This window comes from Arctopsyche grandis, chromosome 4, assembly GCF_051622035.1.
Source record: "Arctopsyche grandis isolate Sample6627 chromosome 4, ASM5162203v2, whole genome shotgun sequence".
In the NCBI taxonomy this organism is placed as follows: Eukaryota; Metazoa; Arthropoda; class Insecta; order Trichoptera; family Hydropsychidae; genus Arctopsyche; species Arctopsyche grandis.
This window is the reverse complement of record NC_135358.1, coordinates 16,254,603-16,269,298: the sequence shown is the minus strand read 5'-3', so window position 1 is coordinate 16,269,298 and position 14,696 is coordinate 16,254,603. Positions and strand designations below refer to the sequence as shown.

General features: G+C 34.3%; 1 protein-coding gene across 1 annotated transcript; it reads left to right on the top strand.

The window, feature by feature from the left end:
• Positions 1-556: 556 nt before the first annotated feature.
• On the top strand, positions 557-6,147 carry LOC143910449 (uncharacterized). The gene is made up of 2 exons (XM_077428935.1): positions 557-4,611; positions 5,703-6,147. The coding sequence occupies exons 1-2, from the start codon at positions 4,132-4,134 to the stop codon at positions 6,033-6,035; spliced, it is 813 nt and encodes a 270-aa protein (XP_077285061.1). The 5' UTR covers positions 557-4,131; the 3' UTR covers positions 6,036-6,147.
• Positions 6,148-14,696: the final 8,549 nt, after the last annotated feature.

Sequence of the window (14,696 nt, the reverse complement as noted above, 5' to 3'; positions counted from 1 at the left end):
AATGTCAGAAGGTTTTATTTTTAACGACTCCGTAGCCTTTTTTTGGTTTATAGCGGTTTTTATCCACCTCAATTTGATTTGACGAATTCAACTCGTATAGAGGATCGATATAATTTTTTTTCCATAAATCGCATTTAATCGATCATTTTAATTTTTTAAAGTCACCTAACCATAGTTTCGCTAAGTTGGATCAGTATCCGATTAAATGCGATTTATGAAAAAAAAATATCGATGCTCTATAGTCTATACGAGTTGAATTCATCAAATCAAATTGAAGTCAATACTTCAGAGCATGTCAGAAAAGCTCACGATTATGATCATTATATTAATGAATGAAATGTTTTATATACAACTTGACAACGTGACTGTTTCCACACATAATTACAGAATACTTTTCGTGGTTCATTTTACGATTCCTATTTGTAAAATGTATTAACTGTATTACATAGAAAAGATATTTATTTTTTGGAAATATTTCTTTCCGTCAGTGTACATAATTTACCTGTCACTCTCAGCTGTCATAGTCGCGTTTGCCACGTCACTAAAGCGCACTTTATATTGGGTGAACATAAAACGGCAAGAGGTGAAACGGGCAGCGCGGGACTCGAGCGCCGACAAATCCATGTGTACAATATATATGTACATATGTACTAACGATATTGTGTGTGAGCAATACATGTTCAGTGATGTTCATCTATGACTACAATAGTAAACATGGTTAACAACTATGTACATATATGTAAATCATAGTTCATATAGAAGAATATTATAGTTTATCAGTATAATATTTTAATTGTTATTGTAATTAGCAACAATGTACAATGTACATCATCAGCAAATTATGTAAGAAGCTAAAAACACAAAAGACCATGCGACACCATGCGACACACTTTTTTGAGAAAGAAATACGAACTTTGCGCCGTTTTTGTTTGTTTCATTTTTCACTTTCGATTACGTTTGTTTCACCGTTGGCGACTCAAGTAGTAGGGCAACATAACAAACTGAGAAGTATGCGCATATTTATTAACAAAAATGTCAGTGGTCTTCAATCTTTGCATGTGCTATGTACATAAATAATATTTATTTTAAATAATCAGTCAATATTTTCTGTGTTTATAATAAGGAATAGAAGGATAAAATCGGTCAATATTTTTTTTGACATACTATATCGATTTCGAATTAATATATCTGTTACATTCAAAGTATCGCCAGTTTACACCAGTTGTAATATATTTTGACTAAGTCAAAATATCTTTCCCACGTAGTTATTTCATATGTATGACACAATGGCTTTACAATCTGACTGGTCAAAATTGGTAAATATGCCAGTATTCACCAAAGTTCGATCTGCTACACATACATATATAGAAAAGATAAATGCTCATTTTATGAAATATCTCCGTTGTATTCCGTTTTCTTTCACCTGGGTTTTTAGCGCGACCTGATTCACAGTACTGCTTTTCGTGAAAACGTCACTTGACTAGTAATTTAACCAACCATTTTTTTACACATTTATAGGGATATTGTGATATGAAACACTTTTCCATTATTCGTAATAGTAAGTAATATTAATTAATGCATTGTTCCAATAAACATTATGTAAAAAAATCTCAAATATCAATGTTAATATATAATTACTGGCGAATACCGGTGAAACAGTATTTTCGCCTGCAGAAATATACGTACATATACATATCATAGTAATGAATTTTGTATTCGAATATGAATTATATAAAACGCCAGATAAAACAACTGGCAATACAATCTGACGGTAAAATATCTACAAAATATTATATCACTAACTTAAATAGATAAATAAACTTAACTATGAATAAATTGTGTGCTCATTATAAACAAATTATAAAGCCTGAATATGTCAGACAACCGTAGATGCGTTTCAAGGACTAATAGTGATATAAATAAATATAAAATATGTATATCAGATATAATAACGGTTTTCAGAAAGTCATACAAGAGATTATAAAGAAAAGTTGAACAAAACAGAGCATGTCTTTTTGAAGAAATAAAGCCTAAGCATGGTAAAGATTATTAGTAATAAATATTTTTAATATGGATGAAATTAGTCGCATTGGCAAAAATTCGGATTATTCATGTAATTCCGCAAATTAAATATATTTCAGCTTTGAAAGTTTAGAAAGATGGAATGATATAATTGCTCACTATTTTGCCATTTTATTATTTTACTTTTACTTACTATTTTACTGTTGCGAAAACTAAAGATTCGGAAAAAAAACAAAGTGTATGGTAATCAAATGGTGCGAAAAATTCCAAAATGAACTCACGTGTAGGGGAATTTTATTTCCACAAAGGTTTCAAACAATTAATTTACTAATTCGTCTGAAATGACATATATTATTGAAGTTGAATTAATTTCACCCAACTGACTGAATTTGGTCTTGCACAAAATATGTTATAGTGAAGTAAGTATAACTTGTTTAGGGGTCCTTGAGAAAAGTAGCCAGTCTACCTCTGTCGCAACAGTTCAACAGACATAGGAAGCCATACAGAGATTCGGTAAATGTGTGCTATCGAGGTCAAAGCGTAAATTATCTACCCGTAGCTATGGGCTCCTGTTGAGATCGCCGTGCACGCGACGCTCGTTGCGTGGCGGTTCAGCGTCGCGGCCGCACCCGCGCAATGGCGACTGCCGACGATGCTTGCTCGCTTCGCTTGCCTCTGCCGTCGAATCGAAGGATACAATAGGTATCGAGCAGGTAAAATAACACGGGCTCGGAATGTTATCATCGATCCGTTGAAGATTCTGAGACCCTGGTTAAAATCGCTCAGCGCGGTCGCTCACTGCGGGAGACAACGCGTCCATATCAAAGCGGTTTGGTTGCGCGCAACAAGCGGGCCGTGCGCGAACAACGACTTAATTCGCTTTCAAAATTTTCATTTTTAAATTTTATTCCCTAGTTGAGGTGTTTATTTGTTCATTAAGTTAACAATTTCAGACTGTTACAATTAAAATCTAGTTAATAAATGAGGTTTGAATGACTACTCTTTCGATGCCGGGACGTGCTATGCATCGGTTTTAGAATTCCTTAATAAGTGAAAAAAATCTAGTGAGGCGTATTTTCAAATCTTCAGTCTTCTTAAAAAAAATATAGAAATCAGCCATATATTTTAAGTCGACAATATGTTTTAAGCTTATACAAGTGAGAAAAAAGAAAATTTAAAATGAATGACGTATATGATAAGATCTAAAAGCAGTAATAGACGAAAGACGCCGTATTCATATACATACATACATACACACATATATATTACATAATAATAGTAAATAATAAACATGTATGTAGTCATTTGTACGACGGAGTTGTGATTTCTAGTTGCACCCATGTTATGTTACTCTTGTATAAACAAGTTTACTTTTGATACATATGTACATACATGAATGGTGTTTGTAGAAACGTCTTTCAACATATGTACGCATTATATACATGCAAGAGTAGGTCAACATAAACACATTCGTATATACAATACAGGTTGCCGCTTTGTGTACCGAGTGTATCCGTTCAAAGTCTTGTACTCCTGGTATAATCGCCACACGCGCGGATCTCACTCGTTACTCTTTGTGACTTGGGCGAGTGGATAGCCGCGATCGGGTTGTGAAGCGCGAGAGAAGCTTGTTTCGTTTCCATCCACTGGAGCTGGTACATGAACCATTGTACCAGCTTGCCCACTTCGAAAGCAAGTTCACTCGGCTAGCCTACTCGCTGGCCAGCCCCGTCGAACTGGGCGGAGAATATAAGAGATGAGTAGGTGATTGGTATTCTTGCACAAGTGTATTTTCTATCTATCTGGTATTCTGCATGCCTAGTGTAACCGGCATGAGAACTCACCCGTCGCTTCGCGAGCAAGCTAAGCTAACTAAAACAAAATCCACAGGCTTAAACGAAAATAAAATAAAGTTAATACAATAGCCCCCTTTACACAGTCGTTCTATCGCGCGTGAAACAGCTAATCGTGCGCGAAAGAGTGCGCGTGTAAAGATGTTGGACCGGGAAGGGATAAACCGCGCGATAAACTCAGCAGTCCTGCGCGCAATCGTGTGGTTCGACGTTGTCTTTACACAGAAAATTCTTTCGGGCGTGCTTTTGTTACAAGATGGCGGACTTACGCACGTGGAGTAAAGAATTGATTGTGGAATTACTTTTAATGTACCAGTCTTTTCCGTGCCTCTGGAAAATTAAGTCCGAGGAATATAAAAATAAAAATCTGAAAGAGGAAGCTTATAAAAAAATAGTTGACTTCGTTAAAGAAAGAGGATTTTTAAATGCTAATCGAGATTTTGTTGTCAAAAAGTTGCAAAGTTTAAGAGGGTCCTTCCGGAAGGAACTCAAGAAAGTAGTAGACAGCCAACGTAGTGGAAGAGGAACAGATGACGTGTACAAATCTACCCTATGGTACTTTGATAATTTGCTCTTCACTAAGGACCAAGAACTACCTGCTAATAGTATATCTAACATTGATGAAGAACTAGAGGATGAAAGCCGTACTAATGATTATTTTTATCAAAATGATATTTCGACCGATGAAAGTGTTACAGAGAGTGGAGCTGGTGAAACTGGGCAGCAAACTAAAGTCGTGAGTAAATTTTTTGGTATTTATTTACAGTGTATAATTATATGTAGTATAAAGTATGTAAAACGAACTAAAAACTAATAAAAAAACCAAGGGCGTATTTAGGGCATTTAATATTTATTTAAAATTATTGAAATTATACATTTACATATTCAATATTCTAGAGATTACAGTAACACATTTTGACCATTTTAAGAACTTAAACTACGTTCCTACTTTTTAATTTTTATGCTCTTCCACTTGAGATCATACGATCTTGCCACTCAACACTTCCATCTGTATTAAAGTATGTTTTATATTGGTCCCTGTTTCGTTTATGTAGCTTCCGAAGTGATTTTGGCGTGGGGACGTCTTTGGAGATTAATTAATACAGAATTTTCAAATCTCTCCCCATGTTGCTGTGAGTCTGTAGTAATTTCATCCCTTGCGTGATTAGAAATATGATATGAGTTACTGCGTTTACACAAAAAATTGTGTAATGTGCAAATAGCAAGGACGACGTAACAAATTTTGTTGTGACTTTTCATATTTATAGCCGTTTGTAATATCCTAAACCTAGCTGAAATTATTCGAAAGGCATTTTCAACTACAATTACGAGCCCTTGACAGTCTGTAATTATAAATCCTTTTTTCGTAATCTAGTTCTCTCTGAGAAAATGGTTTGAGAAAATTTGGTTCTAGTCCGAACGCTTCATCACCCAAAAAGACGAAGTTAAAGTTATTTACACGGTATCATTGTTTTCTGGCAAATTGAGATCACCCAATTTCAGTTTACGATAAAATTCTGTGTGTTCTAATACCCCTCCATCGGAAATTCTTCACTCCATTTTTACCCACGTCAACGTAAAGAAACTCATAGTTAGGTCCAACCAAAGCCATCAACTCGATGCTATAAAAGTTTTAGTAATTATAATAACTGGCTCCGGAACCCGGTAAAGGCATAATGCGAATGTGTTTGCCATCCATTGCACCTCCGCAGTTGATGAATTGCCATTTCTCATTGAATTCTTGTGCCACTCTGATCCATTCTTCCTTCGTAGACGGCATCTGAAAAATGGAATTATAAATTAACTTTTTAATTTCATTTTTTTTAGACTGACGCTGCTCCGACTGCAATGGCGTCGACACCTAGAAATAAAAGGAAGGCTACGACAAACTACCAGGCCAAATTCTACAAAATCTGCACAGATACGCTAAAATCTACCAGCAAGGAGCTTTCGGAGTTTGACGTTACCGGAATAAATATAGGCAAAAAATTAGCAAAGATGGATCCACTGCAGGCAATTTATGCGGAATCTATTATAAATAATGTTATTCGTAAAGGGCTACTGAAAAATCTGTCGGTAGCCACTGATGTGTGTGACAATTACTGTAATAAGAAACTTATAATTCATGCACCATCTTCCGTCGAATTATCGTCAAGTTGATACGAATCACAAAATTTTTCTACCCCTAGTGAAGAAATGTTCCAGGATCAACTTAATGATTAAACTTTTGTAATAATTAAACATGAAAATTAAAATTAAACTTAAATCTAATAATATGGATTTTTATTTATAATACAAACACTTATTTACCTTCAAATAATCCAGCCTCAAGCATTCATAAATAGCTCGACACGTTTCTGGTATTATTGTAGAAAGAGATGGAGCAGATATACCGGTACTGAATTTTAAATCTTCGAATGAACGTCTTGTAGCGAGATATCGAAGAGTTGCTGCTAAACGTGCTTCTGCACTAATAATCTCATAACAGTGTCTTGCTTTGATATTTTATGTTTGATTTTATCTAACAATATATTGAATAACTGATCATTCATACGCAAATAATTCTTGAAATCGTCCGGATAATTTTCTCGTAATTCTTCAATCAGTGGCATATGACAATATTGCTGTCTATATTTCTTAACCCACATGGATCGTTTCTTCTTCTTTTTGATTAAATCAACATCAACGAACATCATAACTTGCGCCATGATATTTCTTCTATCCATTTTTCACCGCAACACTACTATACAACTGCGTTACTTCAGTAAAACTGTGCGTTTCGCACACACCCCAACACGCGCCAGTTTCGCGCGGTCGATTAGCCTTTAGCCTTTACGCACGACTAGCCTTTACACGTTCGCTCTTTCCGTTTTAACAAAAAATGGTAGGAGTAATCGCGCGCGAAAGAACATTAGTGTTCACAACTGCGAAAACAGTATCGCACACAGGCTTACCCGCACGCAATCCTGTACGCTCCTGAGAACGCGCGATAGAACGACTGTGTAAAGGGGGCTAATGTTGCAGTCACGTAATATCGAAAAATCACTAGTTTAAGATTATTAAGCCGCCTGAATATGATTTTAACGCCAGAATTAGAGTCTAGTTTTAATTTAATGTAATCTAATTTTTCCAAAATCATATCTAGTTTTCGAGAAAAAATTAACAAATACATACATACATATGTATTTATATATGCATATACATACACAGATGCATCCAGAACCAAACCAGAAGAATGGAACAACGCAACGACAATTTTAATCCACAAAAAAGGAGATAAAAGTGAAATCAAGAACTTCCGATCCATACTTTTAACAGTTTATAAGCTCTTCACAAATACTATTACAGAAAGGTTGAAGAATATCCTCAACGAAAACCAATATATAAAAAAGGCAGGGTTTAGAGAAAATTTGAGCACAATGGACCATTTCCAAGTTGTCGGCGAACTAATCGAGTGCGCCAACGAATATCAATGTCTAGTCATAATACTTATAATTAAAGCCCGGACCCTGAGGGGACCCTAAAGGTTTGCCGAACCTTTTTTACAAAGGTTTACAACAATTGAACAATAAACGGCACGCTTCCGGTCCTACCTCTACTTATAATGCAGTACTTAAGAGGGCTGGACACCAGCGCCTTGTCCATACAAACGTATTACACTTCTCCCTTTCTCAATTATGGCACTAGAGATTATTTATTAATTATTTTTTAATATGTTATGGATATCCACCATTGGCATGCATCTGTGCTTTTATTTTTTTAAATAGTTATTTTTTATAGGAGCTAGGAGCCGCTAAGCATCTATAAAATCGCCTCTTTTTTACACCCACGAAAAGAATCCAGCGTGCTTATATAACGGTCGATTTAAAAAAAAAAATGCGCATAGTTGCATAGAAAATATTTTTCTCATACCAATAAGGAATTTTTTTTAAAAATTGGTCCACTTTCGGAGGAGAAAATTGGAGAATACGAAACCTCGATTTAAAATACGTATTATCTGGTGGAAGCGCAACTGTCGCATTCACTCAATATATATATATATATATATATATATATATATATATATATATATATATATATATATATATATATATATATATATATTTTCGCATTCACTCAATATATACATTCACTCAATATATATATATATATATATATATATATATATATATATATATATATATATATATATATATATATATATATATATATATATATATATATATATATGTATATGTAGGATATTAATATAAAATGATTATAATTATGTATAATGATGTGGCTCATGCCGTCGTGTGTGTGTGTGTGTGTGTGTGTGTGTGTGTGTGTGTGTGTGTGTGTGCGTGCGTGCGTGCGTGCGTGTGCATGTACAAGATTTGCTGGTTTTATAAAATCTTGTACATATTATATATAGCCCTATTTTAGAGTAGGTCGTGTCTCCTTCGTCAAAATATGATACGCCGTATACCACGTAGAATACAGTATGTTGGTTGACCGACAATCAAGCAAGCTAGTTACCTAGCTGCTTGCAGCTAGTTAGCTACATGGTTGGTTTCTCTCAATCCAGACAGGCGTTACTCACTCGCTGTCTATCGCTGTAGAATAATAGGATAACATGATTGAAACAGTTGATCACATATACATATTGCGTTTAATCTATACTTAATCGTGGGCTCTTGGTGTAATCGCCATGAGCGTCGTGATCGTTCCGACGGCTTGTAACCAAATCGAGCTGCGCATCGCGAAAGTTTGTTGTTTGGTTGTGCCAATTCCGACTGAGCTTACTCACTCACTGGCCAACGTTATCGAAAACCAGGGTACAATGATATACGATATGGTGTTTCGGTGAAGATATCGATTGGCTAAGTTTGCTTGTTAATATTGTGTTTATACATGTAACCCTGGTTGTAGTAGCGTACTAGTTGCGACGGCTACGTTGACGGTGATAAGTTATCACTGATAACTAAAGTGAGGCGCGTGGATGCGCTGGCTCGAAATAAATGGGTTTCTTTTGTCAAATTCTATTTTATTTTATTTTGCCTTTTATACCTTTTATACCTTTTATTTTGCTCTCTAGAGAGAAAAAAAGGGCAACACTAGAAATTGACAAAAGAAACCCATTTATTTCGAGCTGGCGCATCCACTCGCCGCGCTTTAGCGATAACACCATCTCGTATAACTGATTTCGTATTAACGATGATGTAAATTAAATGGATTTTCAAATTGTGGAAATCATGTGTCTGTAAACAAATTTACTGGAATTCAAATTTCGTCAGTGAAAGTCGACAATTACTGATAAGCAGAGATCGGCGGACAAGTTCTTTTTTGCCTACAAAAAATGGCTCACTAAAGTCAACCTTTTTTTTGCTCTCATGATTTGTAGGACAATAGTAATTGACACCATATTTTGTGTTGAAAGAATCCTGGCCCGGCCGGAAGCGTGCCGATTATTGTTTAATTGTTGTAAATGCTTTGTAAAAAAGGTTCGGCAAACCTTTAACAATGCATTTACACCATTTGAACAATAAACGGCCCCCTCAGGGTCCGGGCTTTACTGATAAGTATGAGGATTAGCGCTTGGACTGAGATCCAAAAATTCGAAAAATCACCATATATACAGATTTTTTTGTATCCACACAAGCTTTTAAAAGCCATACACAGATTTAAAACTTCACATTTGCTGAATAATAAACCCGATACATAGAGCACAGAGGCAAGAAGCTTTATCAACTGGTTCGAATTGTCTTTGACTAAAAGATTATCTGTAATTGATTGGTTGACGTTAAGCTTAATTCAAATAAATTTTCCTATTGTAATAAAATATTCAAATTCAACATTTCAAGAATATCTAAAGAAGAAGTATCAATTTTACATTTATTTTTAGCGTTAAGACGCCATGCCGTAAATCGTTCTTTGTTACTAGATCAATTTTTGGACAGTGATTTTTTTGATGATTGATATTAAATGTGTACGACATGCTAGTCAATATGTATTATTTTTTGGCTTGAAATGTTCAAGGAACGGGAAACAATTTATGGCAATAATTTCAATGACTAGTTTTACGAAAATTTTGAGATAATAGTGTATTGGAACGGTCAGTAAACTGCTTAATGTTTTTGGTATTTTTGGACATATAATAGTCCTTATTCTAGTCTAAGTTTATATTTACTGTAAAATATATTTACATTTATATTTACTGTAATCAAACAAAGTTACCGACCAAAAAAATGTAAAAATGTGCCCACGATATCTATATGCCATAAAATTGCAGACGCGGTTTGCCAGCCGCTGTTACTGAGCACTGGCTTTATTATGACTAGAGGTAGGACCGGGAGGGTGCTTTTTCCGGGATACAGGTCAAACTACAAAGCTAGAGAGCATAAAAAAAAGATTTATCATAAAAATGAACAAAGCACGACGAACAATGAACAATGAACGGCGCAAAGTTGGTCCGCTCTTTCATTATGACCAGAGATCGGCGCGGAAATGCGCCAGCACAGAAAAAATGGAATCCTTTTGTTCTATTTTTAACCTTTTTTTGTGCTCTCAAAAATAGGTTAACAATAGAAATTGACAAAAGGATCCCATTTTTTTCTGTGCTGGCGCATTTCCGCGCCGATCTCTGATTATGACCAAGCTAGGGCTCTCAATTATTCGTAGTTTTCGAATATTGAATAAAAATTAATGAAATATTCGAATATTCGAGTAATTAAAATAATTATTGGTGAATTATGATTAATGATAAATTACTTTTATAATTGTTTGAGTCGAGTGAATTTTATAAACTATTAAAAAAACGTTAAACGTTTTCTATTTTAATAGCTACTGATCTACTGATCATTTTCTATTTTACAATTTTAATTTAATTTTGTTAGTAATCATAGGATTATATTATTCTAATGTTAATGTACAGTATAAATGGAAAAAGAGCTCAAAAACCTATATATCGATAAGATAAAATTTTTGAAACAAAATTAAGGCTCATGGAAAAGGACCATGGATTGATGGAACGGCATTATCAGCACGGCACAGTCGCTCGAGTAATTGAAAGAAAAAATGAATATTTAAATTCGTCACGTGTACAATTATTTTCATTCTTCAAGATATTTTTCATTCCAAATAGTATAAATGAATATTTTACGAATTTTCGACGGATTATATGAATACTCGCATAGACGAAAATCGGACGAATATTCGGTTGAGAACGTTATGGTCAACGTTTCTGTATTAGACCTGTATTAAATTTTAATTTTATAAACTTAAAGCTATCAGATACTAATAAAATAAAAATAATTAATGAATGAATGACAGTAAGTACATACATATGTCGGGTGGTAAATGGCGCAGCGGCCGCAGGCGCTGCGACCCGTCGGCTGGAGGCCACGCAGCGGCGGCGCCTAACCAGGATCACAGCAAAATACGGGAGAATAGTGGATGAGATGTCAGGAGGGTCATGTGGTCATGTGGTCTGGTCGGGAATCTGCCGCCCCGCAGTGGGTGTGACCGGCCGCCCCCCATAGCCCCGCCCCACCACCCGCTACCCCGCGGAACGATTTCCATTCTATTTTATGTATATATATATATATGTATATATATATATATATATATATATATATATATATATATATATATATATATATATATATATATATATATATATATATATCGATATCACACCTGTGAAGGCTAATTGTTTTTATGGTACACGTGTTCTGGTAGATTTTTTTTACTTGTGCGTTGAAGCGTTTTTTCCATCTAGCTCATGTGGTTCTAAAGGACACCAGTTTAGATAAATTCATTCCCAATGTATAATTCATTCACATATGTATATACATATATGTTGGTACAGTAACGGTCAATGAAAAAGTGTCCACTTTCAAATTACGGTAAATGCAAGTATACTTTTTTTGGAGGGCTGGGTATTTATGCAAATGCCTTTTATTTTATGAATATGATCCTTTGCTTTTATTTAAGTCAGCTTAGCCGTGACTTTCGGCTCATTCTTATCGTCCCCGTGATGTTTACTAAAATTATGCCAAATAATCCTAAACTGACCACGGCGCAAAAAACTCAAAATTTCGGCTTTGGCTTTCAAACACGTCAGCTCCCGATCTATAGCTAGTCAATTTGAATGCAACAAGACATCAGTGCTCAAATATATCAAGATGAAATCACCTCCAGAACGAAAAAAACGTCCAGAAAGACCGAAAAAGACCACAATTGCTGAAGATCAACTTTTGAAGTGTTCCTGTCTTCAAAACGCTTCAAAACTACCGTGGATATCAGATTGGAGTTTATAGCGGCTAGTGGTTCTGAAATAAGTCTAGAAACAGCGTGACATCACCTTTCTGAATGGGGTTTTTTGCAAGAAGACCAACAACAAATCCATTTCTCACCAAAAAAATGCCCCTGCAGCGTCTGGAATGAGCCAAAAAATATGAAAATTGGACCCTAAGAAATTGGCAGAATATGATCTTCTCGGATGAGAGTAAATTAAATTTATTCGGGTCCGATTAAATGCGGTGTGTGAGACGCAGAACTGGGCAACGTCTAAGTGACGAATGATTTTTGCCAACGGTGAAGTATCCTGCAGGATATATGGTCTGGGGTCTTTCTTTTACCTTTGGGTGGGCTAGTTGGCTTTTATTGACGGAACGGTAAAAGCAGAAGTTTACAAAAATATATTAACAATGAACCTGTTCCCATCTATTGAAATGCATTGCGCGTATGAAACACAGAGCATTTTCCAGGACGATTCTGCACCGTGTCATCGCGCTAAATCCGTATGTTTATATATTTTTAAATACTTTATATCCTGGGCAATATTTAAAATGCAAAAATATTTTACAGATTAAATGTTATGATATTTAGGTGAAAGACTTTATTAAAAAAACATGGAATTTTGACGCTGGAGTGGCTGGGTAATAGTCCTGACTTAAACCCGATTGAGAACTTATGGGGCATAATGGGTTTAAAAGTGAATAACAATAAGCCTATTTGTAAATACCAGCTTATACAAACATTAGAAAAAGCGTGGTATGACGACATTACAGGTGATTGTTTAAAAATATTGGTGGAATCGATGCCTTCGAGAATGAGAGAAGCGATATAAAATAAAGGAAGGGTTGCACAATATTAGATTAAGTGTTTGTAATGAGTATTATATATGGAGATATAATTTAAGTAAAAAATAATAATAAATAAATAGATTTGATGCCAAAAAACATTTTTTTCTATAGACACCAAAATCTTTTAAAAAACCCAGTTTTACAAAAACTTGAATAAAATTTTTATTTTATATAATATTAAGACTCAAATGATATCAAATCATCGAAAATATATTTATGTAACATTTGTCATTCAAAATTGTTCGATAGAAATTATTTAGAGCAAATAAATTAAAAAATACGCATTTTTAAGGACGACACTTTTTCATTGACCGTTACGGTAGATATATATATATATATATGTAATCTGCAACGAAATTTCTTTCACAAATAAATACAATATTCTTTTACAATATACATATGTACAACATATTTACTTAGTAAATAATTAATCATATTGTATGTCAAGTATTTTCTTGTATAGACAATCGAGAATATATTTACACACATACATATGTACATATATGGGTATTGCAAATTTAATGTATGTAATCATTATTTTTTTGGAAATATGTAGAGTATATTTCAGAGTAGAGTACATTCTAGAGTGCATTTCACAAAATAGTTTATAGTAAAATTTGTGGTTATAGCAATTTATTCCCAAAATTTCCTTGGATTTTTGTTGTTTCGGTTTTTATTATTTTCTGTAATCATTTTGGTGGTACTGTAAATCTATAATATAATATTTTATATGTTATTATGTTCGTGCAATATATGTAAATACATACATTTTTGTATGTGCATATCCATAGTTTATTTCATAGTTCGATATATGTATATAATCACATATCTATGTATGTTCCAACTAATATAACTATCCAAATAGTATTTACTAATTGATGAAATGATACACAATTCGTGGCCCGGGCATCGGGGGGGGGGGGGGGGACAGCCAAGGCTCTAGCCCGGGGGCCCAGGCCGCGAGGGCCCCCCGAACTGAGATCAATTTTTTTTTAATTTGTTATAAAATTGACAAGTGTCTTTCGTCTTCGTACTTCTTAGTTATGTTATTATGTTATTAGTTACATATTATTTTTACTTTAATTTGAAAATATATTATCACTTATCAGGTGATCTTCAATCTTATTACTCCTTAATGTGGATTGTGAAAAATATTGATGAAATGATTTTTAATTTAAATTTCTCAACATTATTTTTGGGGGGCCTTAAGCATGCTAGCCCGAGGGCCCGGCTTGGGATGTGCGGGCCATGAGTCTAAAGAGCGGACCAACTTTTCGCCGTTCATTGTTCATTGTTCGTCGCGCTTTGTTCATTTTTATGATAAATCATTTTTTTATGCTCTCTAGCTTTGTAGTTTGACCTGTATCCTGGAAAATAGACCCAAAACGCCCTGTTTCCCGGAAAAAGCACGCTTCCGGTCGTACCTCTAGCCATGACACAATTACTTACTTATTTAAATCGAAAGTGTTGATAAAAATTTCTTCGTTTTTTTTTTAATTAGTACAGTTATATATTGGTAAATATATAATATATATCTGACATAATTTAATTGCAGCTGAATCAAATCACCAAATCCCATAATTTTCACCAAGAAAATAGTATATATTTTTTTCTCAAGACAAATAAGAATGTAATTTAAATGAGAAACACTTAAATAAATCCGTATTTTAGCATTATTATGATTATTTAATAC